The sequence below is a fragment of the Camelus bactrianus genome, chromosome 25 (genome assembly GCF_048773025.1).
Source record: "Camelus bactrianus isolate YW-2024 breed Bactrian camel chromosome 25, ASM4877302v1, whole genome shotgun sequence".
Lineage (NCBI taxonomy): Eukaryota > Metazoa > Chordata > Mammalia > Artiodactyla > Camelidae > Camelus > Camelus bactrianus.
In genome coordinates this window covers 25,800,609-25,828,104 of record NC_133563.1, presented here as the reverse complement: position 1 = coordinate 25,828,104, position 27,496 = coordinate 25,800,609, and the positions used below count along the sequence as shown (strand labels likewise).

Here is a 27,496-nt window from a genome sequence, read left to right as displayed (position 1 = left end):
CTCTGAGCAGCTGCCCACTGGTGGTGGGAGGAGCAAACCACAGAAATGCCAGTAACAATGGCAACAACAAATACATTGCCTGCTTCCCATGGACGTGCTCAGAATTCCACTGACCGTGTGACCGCCACTCCCACATTCACCCCCAGGAGGTGCCGATGACAAAGGGACTATTTCCACCCCACTTTGTGGACAAGTAAACTGAAACACCAGAGGTGTCAGTACCAGCGCCATGAATAGGACCAATCCCCAAGATTTCCAAACTTGTGCCATAAGCTCTCCCTGACACTGTTTCTTAGGATTTATTAGATCTCAGCAGTAAAAATAAGTGGCTCTCCAAGGTGACCTGCACACAAAATCCTTCGGTCTATCTAGTCTGTACTAGGAACAGACAGCTCTGGGAGATGGGTCATTACCTCCCTTAACCGTCTGAAATGATTATCTGGTTGACCTGAGAAACACACTCCCAGAGGCAGATTCATCCAGGCTAAAATCCACCCACCTGTGCTACCAACAAGACATAAAGTTCCTTCATTTGCAGCTACAAAGTACTATCGCTGAACAAAGCAGGAGAGGATATTCATGATTTGTATCCTTCTCGGAGCCCCAGACCTCCCTCCCATAACACAGACCCGGGCTGCAAAAATGCTGCTGGGATTTACATTGAGTCACAAACAAAGATAAGCGCTCCCTCCAGCTGGTTTCCCCGCAGGCGTGGGGAGGGGAGTAGGTGTGTCCATTTCTTGGATCCCAGCTTGTCACCCTCTCTTCCTCCTCTTCATCCCTCATCCCACATTAGCTCGCATTCAGAGCATAAGCTAAGCTGACAAAGCTAAACACAATTAGGCCACAGATATAGTTCAGTCCATCACCCCACCACCCACTCCCACCAGCTCCCCTGGAACAGTTTTATTTCTCTTTAACTTTGGTTTCCATGGGAATCCGTGTCTGAGGGGACGTGGAAGGAATTTATCATGAGCAGATGGCTATGATGTGCACAGGGAGAGACAGAGGACCAGCCCCGGAAATCAGGGCTGAAGCAACACACATTTTGCAGGGCGAGTGAGACCAGTGCGGGTCTTTGGGGGCCCATGGCAGGTGCTGTCTGGGCTCCGGGCTCAGCTCACAGGTGCGGTGGAGCAGTGCTCAGACCTACCTCTGGGGGCACATCGAAAGACTCCACCTCGACCTCTGTTGAGTTGGTTTTGTCCGAAGCCTGCTGGTGTTTCCCATCATCAGTTTTGTCACCCTTGTCTTTACTTGCGCCTTTGGAAGGTTTGGAGTCCTTGTCCTTTGAAGACAACTTGAGCTCCTTGAATGTCTTGGAGAATTTAGACTCTTGCGCCCCTCCAGAGAGGATTTCCACAGCAATTTCTACCAAGATTCTGCCCCTGAATGACACGCCTTCTCCGAAGCCTTCGTTCAATTCCTGGTAGTCATCCATCAGACTTTGGTTTCTGGGAGACCCATACAGGTTAATCCAGGCAGGTCCAAATGTGGGTAGAAAGCCTGGAAAGAGCCCAAATTTTAGTTATCTGGTTATGCTTTCAAGTTGGTTATTTTCTGCTTTGTGAAAAAGCTGTGCACACTCATTTAGAAGAATGAAATATATAGAAAAGACAAGAGAAAATATTTACAGGATATCCCATCACCAAAAGATAACCCCAACTGCCATTTTGCTATATTCCTTTCTAGTCCTTCTTCCATGTGTATGTTTACACTTGTCCACAATTGTTTTAATACTATGAATGCTGACATGTATCCTTGTCTCTTCATTCATTCATCAAATGTTTATTGAATCCTCACCAATGCCAGGTGTCATGCTGGACCCTAAATAGAGCCCAGTGGAGAATAAAGCAGGTACAAACATTAGACAAATAAGTATTTACATTACACATGCTAGGAAGGAGCTATATCTTGTCCTGCAAGGACTGAAAACAGGCTGATGGGGGTGTGGACAGAGTTAGGCAGAGAGAGAGGAGACGGAGTTCTTGGCAGAGGGAACAGCATGTGGCAGTCGGAAAGGAGCTTAGGGACAGAAGGAATTGGAAGAGAAAGGCAGTGAGGCTGGAGTCCACAGAGTAAGCTGGGTGAGAAGAGTTTGGGAAGGTGAGTGGGTCTTGGGAGCCTTGATAAGGAGTTTGGTCTTTATCCTAGGTTTAAGCAAAGATGTGACCTAATCAGATGCTTGTTTTTAAGATCATTCTGGCTGCTATGTGATGGGTTTTAAGAATGCCTGTGAGCAAACTGGGTCAAGGACCACTTCACCTTCAAAACTGAAGACATGGGTGGCTTGGATCAGGGTGATGGCAGCAGAGATTGAGAAGTAAACATTCTGAGATATGTTCTAAACCTAGAACTAAAAAGACCTGGTGATCTTAACTTACTATTAGCTTAAGTGTTTTCCTTTCTTAATATACAACATCTGGGAAAACATACAGTGTCCATGCAAACATCTCTTTGGCAACAGAATGTTCCATTTTGACAGGCAGTATGGCCTGGCAGTCCCAAAGCTTAACTGTCTGGGTTCAAATCTCAACTCTCAGCTCTGCCATTTTTGAGCCGTGTAACCTTGGGCAGGTTTTTAAACCTCCCTCTGCCTCAGTCTCCTCATCTGTAAAATGGAGATGCTATGAGTACCTATCTCACCTATCAGGATTAAAAGACATAATATCTATTAAGTGCTTCACACAAGCCTTTAGGAAGTGCTCAAGAATATCAGCCATTACTCTTGAGAAGTATATGTATCATAATTTACTTAATAATTCCCCCACTGGGGACAAGGAAAAGCTTCCATATGTCTTACTGTTATCAATAGTTTTATGCCGAAACGTTTCTTCCTTTCACCTCCCTGAACACCATCAAGATGTTTCTGAAAAATTGAGAATAAAACCTGTCTGTGTCTAGCTGAGAAATTCAGTAGGTGGGCAGAGTGTGCTTTCTGCATAAAGCAATCCTATGACAAACCTTTCTACAAACATGAAGAGTTTAACAGTAGATAATTATTGAGGTCTTTCTATGGTGTAACTCTGTGCAGGGCACAAAAAAAAAATGTGTAAATTTTGTTCTCTGCTTAAGCCAAGCCTGCAGTATAATGTGTATGTGTGTATACACACACACACACAAACTCACACACAAAAATTCCAAATATATACACTAATGAATGTATATTTGCAAAACTCTTTAATGCCAATTTTTAGTGCAGAGAAAGATTGCCTTGGGATTTATAGGAGGGAGAGTATGTTGGGATATTTAGAGAATTATCACTTATTCATTTAGATTTTGCAAATAAAGAGTTTTATCCTGGGTAGAAGCTCTTTTGATCGACTCAGAAGATTAGCTGGGACCCTTTTGTTCCTCCCTGGCTCTCTGAGAACACTGTCAGCAGCATCTCCCTGCATCAGGGAGCCGGGGGCACAAAATTTTTTGGACCAGTTAAACATGTAAAAACTGTTCTTCGCTTATGGCTCATACAAAAATACGTGGTAGTCCAGATGTGACCCATGGACCATTTTGCCAACCTCTTATCTAATCTAAATTCTTCATTTTTCAGTTAAGAAATCTAAGGCCCAAGAGTGACTTCCTTGAGGACACACAGCAATATTCCTGGAAGACCTGGGATGGGGACCAAGCCTCCTGGTTCCCAGAGCTCAGCTCTGTCTGCTGCCCTGAACCAACCCAAGCCACAGAGCACACAGAAGGTGGAAGGTGCCTAACACACTGCCTGCTCCAATTCTCTTGTTTTAAAGATGAGGACCCTGAGTCAATCATTTTGAGACCCTATCTCCAAATCAGACATGTAAGGCCTTACCTCTATCTCCATCCTGTTCATTGGAGATTTTCTTAAGCTCAATGAAATGGGTTGCCAGCACAATGTCATTCATGCTGCCTTCATCCCACACCTGGATTTTTACCCTCCGACACAAGGGAGGGAACATTTCCTTGAAGACCACCTGTTCATGCCACACGGGATTGGCACAACTCTTCTGCACGGTGGTTCGCCCCTACAAACAAAGCCAGGAGATGAGAGCCATCGAAACAGAAGAGGCCCTCGAGTGACTCAGGAAGACTCTTCATGGAAATATGCAGTGAGTGGCCAAAAATAATGAGCCTGCTTCCACCTGACACCCATGAAACTCAGTTACACCCCATGAACTGTCCTACTCTGCTCCAGACACTGTGTGGGGCATCAGGGGAAAGGTGAATAGTCACAGGTCCTGCTCTCAGGAAGTTATCATCATACTGGGGTCGGGGTGAAATTCACACCCGTATTATGAAGGGCTTGCTCCTTGCATCTCCAGGAATGGAACAGATACAGCTGGACCCTGAGTCCACGCTTTATAAAAGTAGGACCTGGTGCAAATCCCTTCCCCAATCCGGACCTCAATTTCCACATTGTAAAATGGAGGTGATGTCCTATATGACGGCCAGAGGGGTCCAAGTCTGAAATAGTCCAATGTTCACCATGCCACGGGAAGGGGTCAGAGTAAAAATGTATTTTAAGGGCAGAAACAATGTGTGTCAGCTGAAGCTTCCAAGTCAGGCCAACCAGGATTAAGCTCTGACCACATGCCCAGGCGCTGGCACTTCCAATGGCTCTTGAGCAGGGAACAGCTGGGGACAGGAATGCCCAGGCTTATGTAGGACAAGGACTACCTGGGTAGATTGTGGAGCAGATTAGAAGGGAGGTGGCAATTCTTTGGGGACTGAGAACTGGGCAACAGTTCAGAGAAGTAGCCAGAGGTGAGGAAGGAGGCCTGTCTGCCTGGGTCCTGAACCATGACCTCCCCCAGCTTCTCTCTGTGAGCTCCAATGGCGAGGGAGTAGGTGACCTTCCCCTACTTTCCTGCCACACGATGCAAGGCCTTTTTAGTGACATGCTTTCTCTCTCAAGGTGCTTCCTAATTTTGATTTTAACTTCATGTCACTTGACCAGCTGTGTCCTGGTCCAGGAGCAGGGTTCTGGTCCAAGCCTTCTAGGATTAGAGAAAATGGTTTCTCACCGTCTGCCCAGCAAAAGAGACCTCCACAAAGGGATCCACGAGGTCCTTACTGTCACCCACAAATGCTTTGGTGACGTTCGCCATGATGCTGGAGTTCATTTTGGGCAACCCTTCTGCTTTGAACAGTCTCACATAGAATCTGGCCCAGGGTCTCTCTGACGGAAACCCTTGGGGAATCAAAAGGTTCCTTTAGGGAGACAAAATTAAAAAGTTTAAAAAGCTCTCCCACTTGAAAGAATAGAGAGAAAAGGTAGAAGCCATTTGGAGGCAGAAGGAAGGATCCTGATACAGGAGAAAAATCTAAAAAGATTAAGATTCATCTCGAAAATGAGTTTTCTTCCTGGTGTAAATGACAGCTCAGGGTATGAACAGAGGGAAGGCAAACTCATTCAGGTCCCGGAATTATACAATAAACACTTAAAAGAGGTGCATTAAGTCTTCCCAGGTCACAAGCCAGTGGTTGAAATTATTCTTCCTTCCAAGGAAAATCAGCTAAATTCAGATCAATAGAATAAGCTCAGGAAAAGCTTATCCATTATGAGTTACTATAGGAAGACAGGCTGTTCTTGTCCTAGGAGCTGATGGCCCCAAGCATAGTGACACCTTCGATAAGACATATCATGGCGCCTCTGATAGAGCGGAGTCCCAGGTGGACAGAACTTGAACTTGGCAGTTCTCACGGACCCGTAAGGAAAAGAGGAGGAAACAGACGTGGAAATCGGGACCCGCCATCTCTCTCCCATGGTCCTAGATGGACCTGTCTCACTTTTCTACTTGCTCCTCGGCATCGAAGGTCTTGGGGCTGGTCTTTAAGACGTCGCCTTTCCCAGTCATACTGATGTCGCACTTCAGGTACCCCTTCGCGCCAGTCCTGATGTCGCCAGGGTCCGTGAGCAAGGCCCACTTGTCACAGAACTGGTGACCTGTAAGACATCCTGACAGCTCAGATGTCCTGCACATGGACCCAGACGCTCCACCCACTTCTCTCCCAGTCCAAAGCTTCCCTCACTTTATCCTTCCTGAGGGACTAGTCATGGCGGTTATTTCCAAGTCTCAGGCTGCCTCCCTCTCTTCCTTCCACTCCTCGGCTTCCATCCCACTTCATCTTTTTCTCCAACCTGCCACAGGGATTTGGGTTGCCTTCATCCCAGTGGAAATTGCCTAGACAAGAGTCCAGCTCTGACTGGACGGGAGGACATCGTCGGAGTGTAGAAGTCATGTGTGACGTCACAAGCCCATAAATACCACTCAAGGATCTTTTTGTTTGTCCTGCATGATGAGTCCAAACATCAGAATCTCTTACAAAATCTAGACTTCAGGCTTATCTTTAAAACAAACATGTGAGATCTGGCAATACAGAAGGCACATTTTCAGATGACAGCAGGTGGTAAAGGAGCTAAGTAGACACTAGTCCTTCCATGTGGGTTGTGACGCCCCATTTCCCACAGCCCCCAGCAGCCCTGACAGTAATGAACCCAGCCCACTGCACACAGTTATGTCCGCTGCCTGGCCCCCCTGGGGTCATGTTGGAATGGCCTTTCACGAGAAGAGCTATGTTTATTGTGGGCTCCATTACTTATTAGCTCTTGACTTTGGACCAACTATCCAGCTTCTCTGATAAATCTAGAATAATAATAATTATTATAGAAAACCCATATATGGCATGCCATAGTCATCATTCTGTGCTAGGTTCTATACCAGGCTCTTTATGTACATTTATTCACTCAATCGTCCAACAACTGTAAAATGGAAATACTCTTCCGTCTCCATGTTTACAGACGAAGAAGCTGAAGCACAGAGAACTCATGTCATTAACCCCAGGTTGCACAGCTAGGAAAGAGTGGAGTAGAATGTGAAACCAGGAACTCTGGCTCCAGAGTCCATATCCTTCACTTCTACACCCTTCCCCCTTTCCTCTTTGTATCTCCCAGCAGCCAATTAGTCAGAATTTGTAAAAACTTTTAACAACTGCTCAGAAGTATGGGCACATGAGATAGTTTTATCATTAGATTGTAGGCTTCGAAGAAAAGAGCCATGTCATGCTCAACTCTGTAATACTGGTGCTCAGTGTTACCGAGTGAATGGTTAAATGGGTGAATGAATAAATGAGTTGAACTCCAGGGGTGGTAAACCTGAGAAGAGTGAGAGAGAGAGAGAGATTGGGAGGCAAGGCTTTCTCACCAGGTTGGTTGTACACGGTCCCCAGGTCTACTTTGAAGGAGCCGATCAGTATGCTTCCTATCAGCTTGTGGTGAAAGACCTGAGGAGAGATGGAGTATGAGTCTGAAGGCACTAGATTTCTCTTTGAGGATGAGTCTGTGAAATGGGTTCATGACCCATCAAAGAGGATACTAGGCTTTGAGCCTTGCCTGGCCTTCACTCTTATCTATGATGTTTGCACAATGACATTTGCACATCAAACCTCAGGGCTGGCTGTAACGGGTGTCCAAACGTATCTCACCTGCTTCTCACCCTCCTAGCAGGATGTCAGCTAACTCTCTATTGAATGATGCCCAACAAATCTCACTGTTTAAAATGTTGGCTTTTGTTTTGTTTTGTTTTTAGCCAAAATGAACTCTAGTGCAGACCATCCTTCAACACACATCTCTGCCTGTTGAAATTCCCCATCCTTCAATGCCTAAAGCAAATACCTCCTCCTCCAAGCAGCCCTCCCTGATCATCCATAGCTGAAAGTGCTCCCTTTCTCCCACAACTTGGCTCACAGCTTTCTCAGAGAACTCATCATCTACTGCCTTGAAAGGTTCTGGCCATGTACGGTAGTCAGGACAGAGGCGGCTGTCATCCTCAATACTTTGTCTGATTAGAAGTCAGCAGAGTGCCTGGTTGGTTTCAGCAGCACATTTTAATGCTAATGTTATTAAGATGAGGAAGCTCTAAAGGAAAGTGGCAGCGCTAGGCCTGAGTCCAAAAACCACATTATGTGAGAAATTGCTGAAGAACCAGGAGTAGTTTGACCTTTAATCCAGAAAAGAGAAAGCTGGGGGTGTGGAAGAAGGGCAACGGTAACTCAGGCGTCTGGAACTCTTGGAAATACTGCTGTCTAGAAGAGGGGGTGGGAGCCAGGCATGGCCCCCAAGTTACAGGAAGAGAGATTTCAGCTCACTCTAAGGGGAAACTTTATAACAGAACTTCTCAGCAATAGAATGGGCTTTCTAGAAGTAGTGACCTCCCTATCACTAGATGTAATCAAGTAGTGCCCGAGAACCCCATGTGGACGTGGTGGAGAAGGATTTGCACACCACTGCAAGTTGGCCTAGCTGGCCTCCGAGCTTCCTTCTAATCATAAAACTCTATGAGGTCCTTGATTCAAGGATAGTTTCCTACATCCTCCTACCCACCACATGGTCTTGTTCAGAATGAGCATTCAATAAACTTTCAGTGAATGACTGACTGACTGACTGTGTGATGGATGGATAGAAGACTTTTGTAGCTTCTAAACTGCTCCTTTTGGCAGAGGCAATAAGAAACAATAAATTCAATCAATTCAGTTGATTTCAAAAAAAATGAAGAAATGACAACCCTTTCCAGCTCCCTTTCCACTCTCTCTCCCTTGCCCCAACTTTGCAAGGGTGTGAGAGAACTGAGGGGAAGTCAGGACAGCTTGGCTTGAGTTATTTAAGTCCATGCACACAGAACTCACCCCAAACCCTGCATGTCTGCATTGCGAATGCCGCTTCCCAAAGCCCTGAGCAAGAACACGAGCCTGATTCAAGCTCTTGTCTCAGGTCAAAGACGTCTCGGTCCCCGTGGGCACAATGGGATGCAAGAGCCCCAAACAAATCTTTGAATAACATGAGAGGCATCTTCAAATCATCTGCCTAGTGTGAGTGCCAGGCAACCCTGGTCTGGTCAAGCATGGGATTATGGGGACACTGGGGCATCTCACACACAGAATGCTGAGGGCCCTGCTGCAAGGGAAGATGGTCTATGGTGCCTCCAGGGTTTGCTACAGCCTGGCTGTCCCAATCGCAGCTGCTTACAGCACTTTCCCCTTCTCCCAGCTGAATGTTTTCTGGACATGCTGACTTTTGGTTCATGGACTAGCAGAAACCTGGTATTAAACCCTCCCCGCTCAAAGGGAGCTTTTGCTTTGAAATCTTTGGTCTCTATCTCTAAGGGTCATTTGGGGAGACCAAAGTATTCTCTTCTTCCAAGTTAGAAGAACAGAGATAGGCAATACCAGCTTTGACCCTCTGTCTAAAAATCCATTTGCCCCACAGAGTCATGACCCTTGTCTCCTTGTCTCTGATACCATATAAACTCTAACTAGTAACTGTTCATCTGCAATTCAGACAGTCTCCTAGGAGCCTGTTACAAAGCCGATCCCACAAACAGGTGGTGGCCTGAGCAATGCAATGGGACAACGCCCAGGGCTGTGTCCCAGGTCCTGAAATACCTCCTGCACCACCTGTCACCATGCCTGAAATTCACATGTGAAGAATGTTTGGCTCTTGATGACTTTTCATTCTTCAAGAGTCACACGCTGCAAGTACCCCAGGAAAGCTAACATCACGGTTCCACTATTACCGAAGCCTTACTGCAGCACTTATAGATAATACGTGTACACGGAATATATAGAGTAGAGATTGAGTGGGTGGTAAAGACAGGCAAGGAAGTCTCAAGACAAGTTTTACCATTGTTGTAATTCTGATTAGGGTTGGTGTCCCTGTTGAAAATACTTCCTCATTCTCCACACGTCTTATGTTGGCACATAAAGTAGGAATTCTGTCCTCTCAGAATTTATTGAGAAGAGAGCACTTACCCTTCACCCCCCACCCATCCCCGCCACTTTCGGGCACACACACCCTCGCTGCCCTCTTCACGGGAGAAGCAGCGATTTCTCAGACTGCTGAGGCAGATGCAGTCAGCCATCTGCCGCTCTCTGCTCCTTTACTGAGTGGTGTGACATTGGTAAGGGTCCCAGTTGGCCTGTCCCACCCTCACTTGGACATCAGCATGGGCACTTTTCCTTCTCATTCCTGTCCTCTGCATGGCGGGCCAAAGTGGATAAGGCACCTGGCTAGACCAAGAAGCTCTCTTTGTCCCAGCTCTCCAGACTTGATCTATGGAGGCAGGAAATTGCCCAGCAGGGCTGAGGATGGGTCTACAGCAGACCCAGCTCACCATGGGCAGGTCCTGATGTTACACTCAGAGGCCAAATGGCAACCACTTGTTCCAAGACACATTTTCTGATCCAGCATGACTGATAATCTGTTCCTGATTCTTGTTCCTATTTCTCTACTAGTGATCAACCAGGAGGGGAAAGAGGGTCTGACTGATTATTATTATTAGTGTGGATGCCACCCCAAGAGAGAAACACTAGCATTTTTTTTATATAAAGAAAGAAATCAACTCAAAATGGCAATCCATTAAGATGCCATTTACATTTCCCATGTGTATTTCACATTCCCACATTAGTGAGCTACAGAATTCAATTCATGACGGCTTGCTGGTAGCTTACAACTTCCTCCCAACAAGCATTGTTTTTCTCGGGAAGGTTTTCTTTCCCAAACTACTCCGCACTTATTTCAAGTTCTCTCCTGCTGGTTTCAGACTCATCAACCCACTCTCACACTCCTGAATCTATTCATCCCTGAGCAGACAAAGCTGCCCTAGAAAGTTCCCAAAGCCTAGAATCTCTACCACCTCCCCTCACTCCCACCACCAATGATATACTTACTGAGATTTTGATGATCTTGTCAAAAATATGCACTTGGGGCCCAATGAAGTCGAAGACAAAGTACTAGAAAACATAAAGTTCATTCTAACCATCAATTCCAGGCTGACATGTACTCTGTTCTTAGAATAGACTTAGATCTGCATTGTTCTAACCAATCGCTACAACGTCCTCAATAGAAATAAATGTATCATCAATTGACTGGCCCACCCCCTATTGAAAGTCATTTAATTTGTTTTCAACTTTTTTCCAAATAGAAAAAATAGAATGTCACCAATCATATCTTTGCATAACATATATGAAAGTTTTCCTCTACAATGGACATGAGAATTGGAATTGCTGGGTCATGGTTTACGGGCATGTAAATTCTTGATAGCACGAAATTTTTTTCCAAAGGAAATAAATCATTTTACATTCCCCCTGACAGCATATGAAGATAGCCATTTCTCCCTACCCTTGCCAACCCTTGAACTGTCCATTTAAAATTTATTTATTTATTTATTTATTTGCCTATAAATAATGATGAGGGAAAATGTATCTCAGTGCAGTTTTACTTTGGAGTGAATTTGATTAAAATTTGACTTTCTCAGAATTTTTTAGCTTAACCTGTGAAGTGTCCAAGATTGGCCAGGGAAAGAATGGAATGAATGGGAAAAAAATTATAAACAAGGGAGATTTCTCATCTGAAGAAAGTGATTGAATTTCAGAGCAGAAGAAAATATTTAGACCAGTCTCCATGTTCTATAGATAAAGAAAACTGAAGATGAAAATATGTCTTAAACATGCTTAGAGTCATTTAACGAGTTATTGCTGGGTCTGGGACCAAAGTTGAGTTCTCCTGAAGGTATCACGAAAGAAGTTCAAGTGGTAGATGTTCCACCATTGGAACTTTATTGAGTCCCTCCCAAAGGTAGTAATGATCCCAAGACGTAGAAGACTGGAGTAGTGCTCTGCTGTGTGTTTTGAAGTCTGATGGGGGTGGGAGAGGCTAGACCAGGAAGCTGTTTCATGGATTGTTTTGGTTTTGAGCCGCAGGATGGAGGAATGACATCAGGACGTTAGAAATGAACATGACAGCAAGAAGAGAGGGAGAAGTGGCCACTGACAGCCTGCTTTTAAAGGGCAACATGGAAAAACCAAAATGTGGAAACTGGAAGAGGTCATCATAGACTATATTCCAAGGAGACCTTCAAAATGGCAGCTGTTTGACATCAATGAAAAGTTACGATATGTTCAGTGTCTCCTGTTTAAGAGAACAGGAATCTATGTAAAACATTTCAGGAAGTTTTTATATATATGTTAAAACTTTTTAAGAGTTTTGGTGTTCGGAATTTCTTTTATGTGCAAAACTCACTTACCTGAAGTTCTTTATTCTCTAGTATATGAGATGCTATGGGTTCCTCTGGACCAATAAATTAGTTTTGATGTGTATTGCCTTCTGCTGAGTTTTGCGTGTTTCAGACTCAAATGCCTTACATAGGTTCCCTAGACCTCTGAGCCCACATACGTTTTTCTAGCTAGGATGTACTCCCCAGCCTCTACTAATTTATTCCTTCAACCTCTGATGGCCTTTGGACTTAAAAATGAGAGTCCAAATCTGTAACAAAGATTTATAATTCAACTTCTACATTTTTACTTGATTTCCCAGTGATTACTCTTGGCCCAATTGAATATCATTTAGATCCAGGACTTGTAAAGCGTAAGGTGAATACTAATTATAATCATTAACAAATCTGTAGAATTTTGCAGTTTTAAAGCATTTTCATGCACATTATTTCATATCACAACTGCGCCAAAAGATGTTACGGAGGTAGGGAGCTGAACAGGAAGGAGAAACCTGCCACTTTAACTCACGCTAAAAGGCTCAGAGGCAAGAGTGATAAAGAGGAAAGGACTTAACAGCTCAAAAGGGATTTGGGAATTTTCTGTTGATTTTATTATACATCTTCTCCTTGCCTTCCTTGTCAATTATCACTCTCATAAAAAAATTAGTTAAGAGTTTACTGCATTTTTTTTTTTGACAATTCATAGTGTTGGAAGTGCCTTCAAGGGGAACAAGAACTCTTTCACACTGTTACTTACAGTATATATTGTTACCTCTTTAGAGAGCATTTTGATTATATCACATTTTAAATGCCTATACCCCTTGCCCCAGTTATGCCATATAAATATTGTTAAGTCATATCAAAAGGCTGAAAAAAAATTTAATATCCATCAATGAAAGATTGATTGGTTTAGTAAATTACAATCTATCAATGCATTGGAAAACTCTACAGCAATGGGAGGGAAAGGAGATTGAATTGTATGTCTTGTATAGATTCATCTCCAAGATGCACTGCCTTGTGGGAAATGGTGAGCTCCATGACTTACCTCATTGTAAAAGGGGCTGTTGGTTCCTTCTTTCACTGTGCTTTGCTTCTTCTCGTCCCCGATCTCGATGATCACCACCGGGTCGATGTTCTCACCCACCAGCTGGTGGGCCTCCGTGATGGTGATGGCAATCTGCAACACAAAAGCAGCGTCTGTGCACTCCGGACCTGGCCGTTCATTCACACCCAAAGAGCTGCGGGAGGCTGGATAGGAAGAGGTCATCACTTACTTGATAATTTTGGGATCTGACCTCCCCATCGTGGATCTTAGTCAACAGTTTTGATCTATTAAAAGAAAGTTTAACACACGTGCTTCATTAGGTAAAAATCTACCTTAGATCCATAAGCCATGCTTTTATTTTGCCAGGTGTTCCTAAGTGCTTTGATTTACAGTATATCACATATTCTCTCCCCATCTCTGAAGGAGATGAGTATAAACTGACAAGGGACAACCTCTCCGTGACACAGTTTTCTCATCCTAAAAATGGAGCTAGTAAGAGTACTTATCACATGAAGTGATTGCTACAATTAAAAGATGTAACGCAAGGAAAGGTTTTTAGCCCAGTGCTGGCAAGAATAAATGTCAACTCTTATTGTATAATTATGAGTATCATTTACTTCTCATGTTACAGAATGAGAACTGAGATGCCTCAGTCAGTGGCAGAGTCGGGTCTAAGTAAAGATCTCCCTTATTTGCTGTCTGATCCTATCCAGAGGACCACTTTGCCAATTCGGGTATCTATAGCAACTCTGAGTTTCACGATTACTTCTGAAAAAAAGAAAATTGAGAGAAACAACCAAAATGCCATCTCAGTGAGATTTCACATTCCAGGAGATTCCATTTATCTGGGCTGTCATAAGTAATTGAAAACAGATGTGCCACACCTGGGCATTTGCAGGTGGGTAATGATAGAAAGAGATGAAGAACCCCTGTTGTCTCGGAAGCAGCAATGGGTGGGGAATAAACTGAGCTTGAATTCCTACTGGAGTTTGTTTTCTTGCCTTCTAACAATATGCATTTGACTTTGTTCCATTTCTGCTGATTCTGAGCCCAGTAGAGAACAGGGTAAACTAGTAAAAAGCCCAAGGCTTTGCCGTCAGGCCAACCTGAATCAGAATATTTGTTTTCCCCAATTTTGTGACTTTAGCCTTAATTCCCTCATCTAAAAATAGAAATAATAATTTCTACCATATAGGGCTGCTCTGAGGATTAAAAGAAATACTGCAGGTAGGAAAGGGTAGATTTCAAAGGTACCTGTTCATTAATAAAATGGCAAATCTGTACTGATCACTTATTACATGAAAGCTCTGTGCTCATCTCAGAGGAAAAACAAGCGTGAGTAAGCCAGACACCTGGGGCGACACTGTACCTTCTTTCCGGACGAGCTGAGGGGACAGGGGTGCTGGAAGCATTGTCATGAATCAAATCCCCTCCCAAACCTTCCTGGTGAGAAGGCCCCTCCTGTAGTGCTTGTGGTTCACCTTGACCATCTAGAGAAGCAAACAAAGGGAAAAGTCTATTAACTATGACACATGGTGGCCATCTGAGCCTGGACTCTGTGTCCAGCACTATGCCAGTCACCACAGGAGGACAAGGAGACCAGAAGACAGTCCTTGAGCACGTGAACCTTAACATCTCATTGACAGGAAGTCCAGACACACACTAAAAAATATGCATCTTCTATCTGTTTCCTAAAAAAAGAGTAGGTTGACATGCCTGGGAATGTGGGATTATGGATTATGAATTTACAGATGTGCTTTCAAGTCATGACCTTGCCACACTGGACTTTGAGCACTAATTTATTCCCTCAGAACCTCATTAGCAAAGTTTTATCTGCTTAAGAATATCCTGGAAAGCTGTTAAAACACAGATTCTGATACAGTAGGTGGAGAGTTGGGCCCAAGATCCTGCACTTCCATAAGCAATGTCCCAGGTGAGGCCATTCCTGCTGTCTGAGGGCTCATTTTGAGTAGCAAGGTGTCACAGGTTGAATAATATTCCCCAAAGAGATCAGATCCTGGTCCCTTTCCATAAATGTAACTTTATAGTAAACCTCAATATAGGAAACAAGTGTTCCATGTGCCATGGGTGGAATGCAGGGCGGGGACCCTCCTGCCAGCCTCACCACCCTCTTCGGGAATCCCTGAAGCCATTTCTTAGAACCTCGGGCTCATGGGATTCAGCTGGGAAACTTGGCAACTTAATAAGCTCTTAAATGCCTTCCAGCTTTGACGTATTTTGGTCCTCTGATTTTAATCAGCAAACCAAGCAAAACAGTACCGAGTTGGAAGACAGATGGAATAATACAGCCAATGATGCCTTCGGGAGCTGATGGACAAGGGCCTCATAGGTGTGCAGGAGTTACAGAAAGGATGACTCAACGAGTACCGTCTGCTCTGACCCCTCTCACTCGGGAGACAAAAGACCACACCAGCCTGCAGAGGACCCAGAAGGAATGCCAGCGCCTGACTGGACTCCTTGAAGCAGGAAGATGAAATTAAGCCTTCTCCCCTACTTGACCACAAGGGCCTCAAGAAAGAACAACTGTTTATGGAGTCAGGTTTCCAGTGAATGCCCTCGGGTACCTTATAAATGCCAGAAACTGGGCTAGGTCAGCTGTGCAGGATGGAGGAGTAAATAAAACACGGACCCCTCCCTCTAGGGGTTTACATTCTAAAGGGTGAGACAGACCTGGAGGTAGAAAGGCAGCTAAGGCTTCTTCCACACCTGACATTCACTCATTCATTCATTCATTGAGATACTACGTTTTCTCCAACACACTCTTCAAGGAGCACCCATGGTGACTTTCTTTAAAAGAAGAGATCATGTTTTTCTTTTCAAAACCCCTCAATGGCTTTCCATGGCACTTAGAATAAATCTAAAGTCCACACAGGACTCTGATTCCCTGTCCTTCCTGACTCCCATCTCCTCCTCCTGGCCCACCTGTCCCTCTGGCCCCGGCTGACTGCTTTCTGGTCCCACGGGCCTCCTTCAGTTCCTCTAACAAGCTCTCTCCTGCTGGGAGTTTTCCTTCACAGGCAGCCCTCCGCCCGAGCTGCCCACCCACTCATCCTCGACGTTCCAGCTTGAACGTCACCTCCCCTGAGAACCCCTCCCGGCCCACACTGAAAGAGATTCCCCAACAGTCTCCATTTCTGCACGTCGTCTGCTTTCTCTATAGCAATTTCTCCACTTGTAACGCGGCTACCTCATCAGGGCCCCAGTGGATAACAGATGGCCCATCCAGAACCGGATGATCTGAGGGCTCTTTACAAAGGCATGGGTGTAGGAAAACCGCAAAGGGTCGTAGAGCTACCTGCGGCTCAGGGCAGCCACGCTGTTACCACTTGGAGGGCCCCCCAAAGTGAGGAGAGAGAACAGTTAACCAGAACCTGGAAGGAGAGGAAGTCAGATCCAGTCGGCTTCCCCATGTAAAGGGGCAACCACCCTTCAGCTGAAGGACACATCCAGCCACTGGGTGCTGACCTCACTCTCCTCCCCCTCAGACCTCCTGCTGGGGCGCCCGTGGGGGAAGGGAGCTGGGCCAGGCATCCACAGAGGTCAGCCTCCTGGGACACAGAACAGGTGCACAAGCCTGGAGAATAAATCTGAAGGGGCAAAAAAAAAAAAAAAAAAAAAAAAGAGCCCTCCACAGGGCTATCCTCCGATGTGCTAGTTTATATACTCTCGACATTTCACCCAGAAGAGTCCTAACTTCCCCAGTCAGTTCAGGAGGGAAAGGCCAGTCTGCACTCTGCTCCATAGCCTTTGTTTCGTCAGTCTCCTACAGGTCAGCCCCTGGCCAGCAGGTTGGATGCCGTTTACTTTCTAGGAGGGGCCTGATTCCTCTCCGCCCTGTTTGCTTTGTGGGCTGAAGACCCGAATTAGAATGAACACAGGAGCCAGCTCCTCTGAGACATCTGTGGCTGACTGCCCTGAATCTCTGCCAGCTTGACCTTTCCCTCCCGGTGCAGTCAGTACAGGCTCCTAACTGGAGACTGGCTTGTGGGCTAAGAAAGCCCAGGCTCTGGTGTAAGACTGACCTTGGCTCAGGAGCCAGCATCTCCGTTTATGTGCTGTGTGACTTTGAGCAAGTACTTACCGTCTCTGAACCTCTTGTAAAACAGGGGCAAAGGAATCTACATTTCAGAGTCATGAATGATGTATGTCAAGTAAAAAGCAGCAGGGTCTTATTAAGTGTGTCATAAATATTTTCATAAGGTCCTGGAAGGAAGGGACTGTTTCTTATTCAACCTTGTGTCTGCAGGACCTACAGCAGGATCATAATTTCAAGGACACCAGGAAAGACCCCAAAGTCTTTTCCACCCACTCCCTGATTCCTTCAGTTTGACTGAATAGATAAGTACGTCTGTTCAGCTTTAAGCCTTGTCTCCACTTAAAATGTAAGTTCTCATCCATGGATGATTAATCATCATTACCGACACTTCAACGTGAATGAATTTCCACATGTTTCTATTGTAAGATTAGGTTTTACCTAAGGGTGAGGAGTGGAGTTGGGGGCCACTGCACCTGTAGGGGACAGCAGTGAAGGATGAAGCACACCCCACTGCCCCCCACCAGGAGACAAGAGGGGTGAAGATAAAATAGACCCCCTGCACCATTTTGGTTTAGAACTGGTCCAGAAAGCTAGCCTTGACCTGCTTGTCGTCAGGACCACTCAGCAGACGTCTCCAGACCTGTCCATCGGAAGCTGTTGATCCTATCTGATTCAATAAACATGAGCGTCTACCTGAGGTGGGGCATGGGGCACACTAACTAGGAGCTTTGCTCTGTTGGAGAAGGAAGTGGTGCATCGGAAACACAGAAAGTCAGAGAGCCTGCTTCACACCCCAGCGCCAGGGCTTCCTGGCTCTGTGCCTCCCACGCTTAGGGCTGGCCTCATGGGTCTGTGTGGCCCTGCGTGGCTCCACAGGGTCCTGTGATCAGAAAGACCTCATTGCCTTTGGCTTAATGCTCTGCAGTTGCCACCCAGATAGTCTTAATACGTTCTTAACAATGGCTTTGCATTTCATTTCTTCCTGCAATTCTGCAGCTAGTCTTTCCCGCACTTAACAGTCTCTGCATCCCTGTAACCTCATTTGTGAAACGGGGACAACACCTTCTGGTCGGATGATGGAAGGGTTAAATGAGACAATATATGTAAAGCCTCCCGCCAGCAGCTGCTCCCCTCTCTCTGATGTTCAAAATCTGACCGAGTGTGGTCAGCCCAGCAGCTGCAGCAACAAAGGCAGAAACTGGGACTCAGGGCCACTGCGTGACTCATCCTGGGCCACAGAGCAAATCAGAACAGAAACATGAGCTTGAACCCTGTCATTGCTTCCTTGTGGGGTCCCCTTCCGTGGCCCAGGAGATGTACACTCACCCCTGTTTGACCCAACAACCAGATGACCAGCAGCGCCGGGGAGAAAGCCTTGGGCCAGCACCTGGGATCGGCAGGGTCTGAAGACCCAGTAAGCAGCACATGTCCCATCTCACCACCAAGGAGAGTGGACCCCATTCTCAGCCAAGGAGGGGTCAATTCTGTGCGACCTGCAGGCCCCACGCTTGTGGTCCCTCCCCACCCCTCAAAAGCCTCACCTTGGGCACCACTGTTGGCCAGGATTAACCCCTTTTCTGCTTTCTTCTTCTTCTTCTTCAGCTTCAGCCCAAACATCCCTTTCCTAAAAAAAAAAAGGAAGAAAAACTAAAAAATACAGTAATAGTAACTTTGACTCATTCAGACAAGTTAAGAGAAAATACACACACACTCACACACACACAGTTCTCCTGGAAGCTGACCGTCCTCCTCATCCACCTTGGACGGGCATCAAAAGCTGAGGAGGACCCAATGTGCTCTCCAGACAGCGCTACTTCTGCAGAAACCACAAAAACCCCACCTGAACAGACTTCATGAGGTCCACCCAGAACCACACTCAAAGGAGGCCTAATACAAATAATAACAGCACTAGTGGCTTTTTCTCAATTTCTCTTTACTCACCTGTACCAAATACTGAAAAGGAAAGACATCATTTAATCATCACAGCAGCCCTCTCCTACCTCACAGATGAGGAGCCAAGGCCCAGAGAGGGTAGGTAATGTTTCCAAGGTCACACAGCTCCTAAGTGTCAGAGCTACAACTAGAACCAGATCTGTCTGATTTTAGAGCCCAGCCTCTAACCACTGGGCCACCTGCCCGTTCCCCTGAGCAAAATAAACACTCTCTCCACAGCTGGGCTCCCAGACCACTGCCATGGTCAAGAGGCCCTGGGATTATTGAGGTCACACTACAAGTGCACAGCTCAGCTAACACAAGGTATATGCCCAGAGCATCAGCCACTAATACTATTATAATATTAGCCATGAGCAGGAGGCTATTGGAGGGCCTACTTCTCATCCCAGGAAAAGGCCCCAGTCCACTGTCTCTAACTGACACCAGGAGCATCCCTGACCTCTGCCAGCCTCCTGAGAGAATTCCTTTTCTGGAGCTGCAGGGAAGAGTGGAAGGTCAGGGAGGAATTTTTCAATATTATTGTTTGCTTTCCTGTTTTTCAAAGGAGAGCAACTAAGCAGTGGCCCCAAGGCCAGTATCTTCCAAAGCCTGAACTGCCATTGTGGTCCCCAAGGGCTCACTGCTGCATGGAGGCAGAATCTGGTGTTCCCGGGAACTTGGCCAGTGGGGTCTGCAGACTACTTGAGAAGGCTGAGTTACTTCCATCCGAAAACAGGAAGTTGCTACCAATAACTGACAGTCTTTACCCGAGGAAGACTTGACATTCCTTTAGGAAGCTGGCATCTTCATCCTGGATGGCTTCAGCATTCTGAACTCTCTCGTGGGACAGCCAGTGACTGAGACATTAGGGCATGCCCTGGAGTGCTGTCATGGGCATGGGAGGAGGGAGAGATGTCCCACCCGTTAGAGACAAGCATCCATGCAAAACTAAGAACTCTTGACTCTGTCATCCATTGGCCACACCTGAGGAGGCTTAAAAGCTACTAATGTCCAGAACCACCTTCAGAGACCTTTAATTGATTTGGGGAAGAACCAGCACTGAGAAGGCAGGCTCTAGACACAGCTCAGACCCCTTACAGAGGAAACCGGAAACCTTCCAGTAACGCCCAAAGGGTTTACAACCAGCTCCACTCTCTTGGGTGGACTGCTGTTTGTATCACAAACACACAAGGTTGTTTGCCGGAAACCCTGAGTCAGTCATCAAGGGCACTCCCAGCATGACTCCCAGCAGGAAAAGTATTCTTGATGAAAATTGATTTCTCTTCCTCAGCCCCGTGGCATCCACAGTAGAGAGAAGGCACGGCTTGCCAGCCCAGAAAGATCATGCCATCGGCAGATCGGGCTGCAGAGGGTAAGTTAGAGACACAAGACTCAGCTCACGACCGTGCTTGATTGAATCCACCCATTAGCTCCAGAATTGGGGGCTGGATGCTTAACTCAGATGAGCATGTTTCAGTCACACTTAACACATGCTATTTCTTATCCAGTTTCCAGGATGACAGTCAAAAAAAGGAAACAATGCTCATACAATGTAAAACATGCTATAAATTATTACAGCTGTGATAAGAAAACGTGCTACAATATTCCCAAGTGAGTTTAAAATTTTTTAAACATCATTTGAAAGAGTAGGAAACTAACTTCCCTGATGCTAAAACTGTTGATTCTTTCTAAGAAATCCTGCAATTTGCTTTCTCTCCCTTACTGCTTTTGTGCTAAGTATCCCCCAAACTTCTCCCTTACATCCTTTACAACAGTTTTAACCAAGAGGCTACACTCCAGGAAGAAGATAATGGGCTGATAATCTCGGAAGAATGGGCAGACCCTCCCTCTGCAGTTCCCCCGTGATGCCAGAAAGATCCATGGAGGTTAAGGGGAACGTAGCAGCACCCTGTAAAGCGCCCTGATTGTTATCACCTTTTCTGTCCCATCCACTTTTTTCCTATAAAACTTGAAGACCCCACCTCCAAGATGGATTCACAGTCTCTAAGGCACTAATCTGCTGTGACTCCCCTTTGCCTGGCAAAGCAATAAAGCTGTTCCTTTTTCTCGCCAAACTCTGCCTCCAAGTCTCCATCTGTCTTTCAGGGTGCAGAGGCGGGCTTTGCGACGACACTTTGACACTCACCACGTACTGGGAACACCATTTTACCCGCACTATCTCCTAGCTTCCCTACTCCACACCACGAGGCAGATGCTACTACCACCCATCTTTACAAATGACAGGCTGTCAGGGGTTTCCAGTCAATAGATTGGAATCAGCCAGTAAATCAGGAAGACTTACCTGGTAAGCCCCCAGGGCAGTTGCCATGATACCCCTTCTCCAGTTTGCCGAGGATCCCAGCACGGGAACCCTCCCACTTCATAGAAGGGATGGGACTCTCTGGTTTAGAATCTACTGAACCTCCTCCCAGGGCCACCCCAAGTCACGAGACACACAGAAACCCCCATACGAACCTGGCCTCCTCAGGGTGAAAGCTACCATGACTCCGATATCTGCATCCAAACAGCAAGAGCATTAAAGAGTGCACGTGTTTAACTGGCTTCAGCGCGTCTGTTCAAGGCGGCGTCGCTCCACGTTGACCCCCGGGCTGGCACTGCCAGGGAGGCAGCCGGCCGGGGACACAGAAAGAGGAGCCCCACAGCGGGAGTGTGGGTCTCATCTATGCCACGTTCTAACTATGCCACGGGGGCTGGCCACGGGACTTCTCTGAGCTCCGGGCTCCTCTTCTGCAGGAAGCAGCGATGTAGTTAACTCTGCTTTTCTCACTGGGATGGTATGTAATATATGACCTCATGGAACCCTCACGCTGAACTGCTAAAAGCCCTACAAACAGCTAATTTAACGTCATGGCCACAGCTCGGGAAGCTGGGATTAGGAAATGGCTCACAACTGGGGTCTCCATGTGGTTTTTCCACTCGCGTCACCAGATTCCCCTTCTGAAATAAACTTTTCTTCCTTCAGCGCAGAATAAAAGCAGCTCAGGCCAAGAGGTCAAACGCTAAGTTAATTGTATCAGTGGGTGTGACCAGTACCGACCCCCGCTGCTCTCCTTCCCATCTGAGAAAACACAGGACACAGTTGGCCTTGGCACTGCACCCTCCAAACCCAGTCTGTAACATCCAGTGTGGGGAAAAAAAAAACACTTCGATTTGTCAATTTCTTTATATGATAATGTAACTGGGAGAGACCCCACACCCCTCTCCTCTGCTGTAGCTCCTCCCCAAAGTACCCAGATAATAGTGTTTCATGCATACCTTCTGAGATTTTCAGATGCTAAAAGCCACCACCAAATGGGAGAAATTAACTACTTGATGAGCACTAGCTCCCAGACCTTCTGGCACCTAAGAATTGATGACGTTAGCCACCTTGTTACCTCAACATCAAGCAGAGAATTGTGCACAGCTGATCACATACCCTGAGACGCCCCTCCTTCACCTGGCCTTTAACAATGCTTTGCTGAAACCCATCGAAGAGTTTTGTGGGGCACAAGGTACCCTGGTTCTCCTTGTCAGCCCTGCAATGAACCTTTCTCTGCTCCAAAGTCTGACATTCCAGTATGTTTGGCCTTACTGGGTGTTGGGCACATAAATTTGTGTTCACTAACAATAATTCTTATAAACTTTAAAAAAATACTGACAACACTGTAAACTGACTATACTTCAATTAAAAAAAGTAAAAAAAAAAAAAAAAAGAATTAACAAATACATTATAGTTAATAAAACTCCTTTATCAAAAGAATGGATTTGCATGAGATCAGGGTCTATCTTAAAAACCAAACCAAACCAGGATTTACCCCCATTTTGAGGTTATCCAGAGAGCCTTGGGTAAATTTCTAAGTTGTATGCTAGGAAATACATCCCTGGGTATATGCTGTGTACTCATCTTACTTCTAAGACTGGAATACTTATATTAAAGGCAAACCACCAAATATGGAAATAGCTATAATGTGAGTTTTGACAGAAGATTGTTACAATATAAATCCACATGACATCTTGCCTTGTCAAGACTCGGAAATTTTCTTCCTCTCCCCCCATAATCTTATTACTACCCACCTGTTCAAAATCCTATTTGTTTGGGGCAATGATGCTCAACTTTGGCTGTACATCGGATTCACAGGGGGAAGGTTCTGAAACTGTCTCCCACACCACGGCCACATCCCTCCCCAGGCAGTCTGATTTCACTGGTCAGCAGTAGGGCCAAGGCGCAGTCATTTATAAAGTTTCCCAGGTGATTCTAAATTACAGTAGGATTGCAAACCCCTGTGGCTAAGTAATCAGTGCCAAGGAGCTGTCCTCTCAAAGACATTTATATTTTTTTAAAGGAAGTTCAGAGATAATTTTTTAACCAGAAGGAACAATAAAATTTAGGAAGTACAGAATGCTTAGTGGATATTTTTGGGTTGGCTGGATGAATTTTATTGTCCAACCCCAAGTCCTCTTTCACTCAACCCTCATCCCAGCAATTAGCCCAGCAGCTGGTCGCCTTCTCTAATTATGCGTGGGGGCGGCCCAATGTCATGCAACTGAGTCCTTCAGTTTAAGAGAGAAGGATGAGGCCTTTGCAGTCATCCAGACCCCAAACAAATCTCACAGAGGAAAAAAAAAAAATCCCCACCAGAAATTCATTGCTTCTGTTTTCACTGATGTCCTGCGTAGAAAGAAAGAAACCCGAAGGCTCATCTACCAGCTCATGCAATCAAACATAACTCTGAAGGCAATTTTGGAGGGGCTTGTAGAACAGCTTGTCTCAAGGGAGTCATTTGTGTGAGATTTACAGGGTCTCAGAAACAACAGAATCCCATCAAACTGTTTCTCCCTCACTCAGCCAAGATGTTCTCGAAGGCTCTGCTCAGTTTCCTTTGAAATTACTTTTGCAAAAGCTGGAGTTTGAGCCTGTTGGATGGGAGGAAGAGGTTCTCTTGGCACTGCCGACTTCTCTTGGTACTGCCGACAACTCTTGGAGTTTCAGCCTCAGCTCAGGGTCCAAATGTGTTAAGTCCCAAACATGCAGCGATGTCCCAGTCCTGTCCCTCCCGGAGTGAACTTGGAAATACCGAATAAAAGAGGTCTAAAGTTATGCCTAGTCCCAGACCTCAAACTCAGGAGATTCTCAGTAAAGATTATTTCATTTAAACTATGAGGGAAAACTCACTGATCTCCAATCTACTGTAGGAGTAAAATCAGAAGTGGGGGAGATTATACTGAATTTACATATAATCACAATATATCTCTACCTAGACCTGCTTAAAATCTCCATTTACACAGTGATGAATGTCACACATATAAAACAAAGGGCAGGGGGCAGAGAGAGAGAGAGATGGGGCCAAGACCAAAGGAGGCAAATGGGGGCCACGGGTCCTACCTGGATGATGCTCCACCCTTCCCCAAGCACTTCGTCACACGTGGGACCCTAAAGAAGCTCTGTGAGGGAACAAAGACTGGCAGTATTTCCACATTATCTGGGTAAAAACCAGGCTCACGGCTGACTTGGGCCCCTACTTTATAATCTGTGTGACCCGGAGCCAATGATGCAGTCTGTAAAATGGGTATCAAATACTATCTACCTCACAGAGTGTCAAGGATTGAGTGAGTTTATATATGCAAACCCCTTAGGACAGCTCCTGGCAAATGAAAGAAATCAGCTACTATTATTTTTATTTCAAGACAAGAAAACGGAGTGGGTTAGGAAACTTGCTCAAAGCCAGCCAGCTATAAATTTGCCAAGCTGGGGATGGAACCGGGTCTCCTCCAGCTGAATACTTTTCCATCTAGACCACACTGAGACTGAAGAGTTATCCATTGTACAATGTGTAATTCAATATATTCATCCATTTATCGTTTAGTATCATTATTCAGAGTGTTCTGGGATAGTCATAATGGCTACTGTTCATTAAGCAGTAGAATAAGCCAGGCATTGGATTAAGGTTCCACATACATTTTTTTTCATTTAATATCCCAATAATCATCTGATGGAAGTATTTGATCTCTTCTACAGATGGAAAATTAGAGTCTAAGATGTTATTGCCTAAGACCCACAGCTGTAAACCGCAATCAAACTGGCCCATCCAACCTCCGCTCTATACTACCTCCAAATTTCAATCAGAGCCAACTTTTTTCAATCACCTTACAAGAGCCGGGTCCTATGCAATCCTCACTTCCCAGATGCTGAACACCACAGCTCAGAGAGGTTTGGAAACTTGCCCACAGCCACACAGCATCCGTTGCTAAAACCCAGCCTCTTTGCACTTGGTTTGGGACCTCAATCATCATGACCCAGGGCTCTAAGAACAAACGGAAGAACAGCATCCCTGATGGCTCCCAGCAGCCCATGCGGCAACAGAGTCCAGGTCAATAATAAGAAACAGAGCAACGGGTCTCACCTTGGCCAGTGAAAGCTCCTGACCGTGCCTGGAAGTACTCACACTCGCTAACTTCTTGGACCCGAGGCAGGTCAGCAGGGCAGGAGGTGCGGCATCCAGCACTAGTTTTGGGAGGACAAAGGCTTCCCTGTAGCATGGAGTGGGTATCGGGCACTAGGCTGCCTCAGCCAGAGGGGCAGGCATCTCCCAGGAAATGCCCTTTCGGCTGGGTCCGCCTGGCAGCTCCCTATCGCTGTTTGAAATTCAATGCCCACTGCTCGGCTTGGCCACCAGAGCCCAAGACTCTGATCTGCAAACACAGCCACTCAGAGCAGATTCCGAGAGGAGAGGCTGCCAGCGTGTTTCATTCCCAGCCAAGGAGACCCAGGGAGATCAAAACTAAAAGAAACCCCAGGTCCAAGCATTGCCACAGCCTTGGATAGTTTCTAGTCACCATCCAGCCATCCGACTTGCATTTTTAATCATTTTCACCATCCTCTCCTTGTTTGTGATACGTTGTCACTTTACTGGGGGCTGGTTCTAGATGCTTTTACAAGTACTATCCTATTTAAGCCCCACAACAGCCCTCAGAGGTGGGTAGTACTATTGTGCCCAATGTATGGATGGCAAAACTGAGCGACGGAGGAGCTGGTAAGTGCTGGGATTTGAACCAACGTCACCTGACCTTGGAGTCTATGCTCTAAGGTCCTCCAGCCTACTGCCTCCTCTCTGGGGTATTTCATTGGGACTTGTGTTCTGATGTTATTTCAAAAATGTCAAATGTTTATGTTTTTATTTTTATTTTTTAATGGAGGTCCTGGGATTGAACCCAGGACCTTGTGCATGCTAAGCATGCGCTCTACCACCGAGTTATACCCACACCCCCAAAATGTCAAGTTTATAAAGGAGAAAAATAAATAAAAATGAGGCATTTTGGTGGACCCAGTGCCTCAGAAATCACTGCCTGTAGTGGGTTGAATGGTGCCACCCCCCAAAAAAAGTTATATCCACATTCTGGAAACTGTGAATGTGTCCTTTTTTGCAAAAAAAGAAAAAAAAATTTTAAAGAGCCTTTGCAGAAGTAATTAAGTTAAAGATCTCAAAATGAGATCGATCTGGATTACCTGAGTGGGTGCTAAACCCAAAGACAAGTGTCCTCACAAAAAACAGAAAAGGAGAAGACACAGAGAAGGCCATGTGAAGACAGAGGCAGAGATGGGAGTGATGCAGCCACAAGCCAAGGAGCTCCTGCAGCCATCAGAAACTGGAGGAGGCGGGGAAGGATTCTCCCCTAGAGCCTTCGGAGGGAGCGTGGTCCTGTCAGCACCTTAATTTCAGACTTCCGGCCCCCAGAACTGGGAGAAGATACACTGCTGTTGTTCGTGGGCATTTGTATGGCAGCCCCAAGACACTAATCCACAGCCCTCTGTTACTCCATCTTGCACGTCTTGTGGCACCACAGGAAAGGAAAGAATGTTGGGTTCACTCCGCTGAGCACCTCATGGGGAGGCTGGGAGGCTGACACTGATGGGCCAGGCAGCTGTGTAAGAGCCCCCAAGGTGCAGGACACCGAGGGAGGAAGGCCATCTCCTGGGGTGGGACGGGGGTGGTTGGGAGGAGGCTTTGTAAGTGAAGACTTGGTACATAGTAGTTCACAAGCCCTCCTCATTCAAGATCCCCAACTGAGCCGTCATTTTCCCCAAAGAGATGGGCTTGGGCTCAGGGGTTCACAGGTGGAACACAGGCTTCCTGATGCACCCCTCCTCCCGTTTTTGATCATTGTAGATTTAACCCCAAACAGAAGCAAAGATCATCAGAGATCACTGAATCCCAGCCTCACATGTTACAGATGGGGAAAGTGATGACTAAAAAGGTGAAGTAGTCTGAGGTCCTACAGCCAATCATGGGATCGTCAGAGCTGGAACCTCGTCTCCTGATCCCTGATCCTTTCAAGGGAACCAAACCTCCCCTGTCTGATCCGTTCTTCACAAAAGAAGAGCCTGCGGCAAAAGTTATCTGAGCCCAGTAGCCCCAGGGGGCCCAAAGCGTTCCAGTCAAG

At 46.1% G+C, this 27,496-nt stretch overlaps 1 protein-coding gene across 2 annotated transcripts in view; it reads right to left on the bottom strand.

Moving 5' to 3' along the window:
• The window catches only part of FER1L6 (fer-1 like family member 6), a 101,898-nt gene extending 78,604 nt beyond the window's left edge, over positions 1–23,294 (bottom strand). The window contains exons 1-11 of one of the 2 annotated variants that reach the window (XR_012502250.1): positions 21,533–23,294; positions 18,667–18,749; positions 14,438–14,558; positions 13,298–13,352; positions 13,069–13,200; positions 10,702–10,764; positions 7,182–7,260; positions 5,767–5,923; positions 5,001–5,187; positions 3,809–4,001; positions 1,154–1,506 (exon numbers count right to left, since the gene is read on the bottom strand). Coding sequence is in view for 1 of the 2 variants with exons in the window: in XM_074353023.1 (XP_074209124.1) it covers positions 1,154–1,506; positions 3,809–4,001; positions 5,001–5,187; positions 5,767–5,923; positions 7,182–7,260; positions 10,702–10,764; positions 13,069–13,200; positions 13,298–13,352; positions 14,438–14,558; positions 18,667–18,749; positions 21,533–21,594 (1,485 nt within the window). In the remaining variant the exon portion in view is untranslated. The remainder of the gene's footprint in view (positions 1–1,153; positions 1,507–3,808; positions 4,002–5,000; positions 5,188–5,766; positions 5,924–7,181; positions 7,261–10,701; positions 10,765–13,068; positions 13,201–13,297; positions 13,353–14,437; positions 14,559–18,666; positions 18,750–21,532) is intronic. The other variant, XM_074353023.1, reaches the window with a different exon arrangement.
• Positions 23,295–27,496: the final 4,202 nt, after the last annotated feature.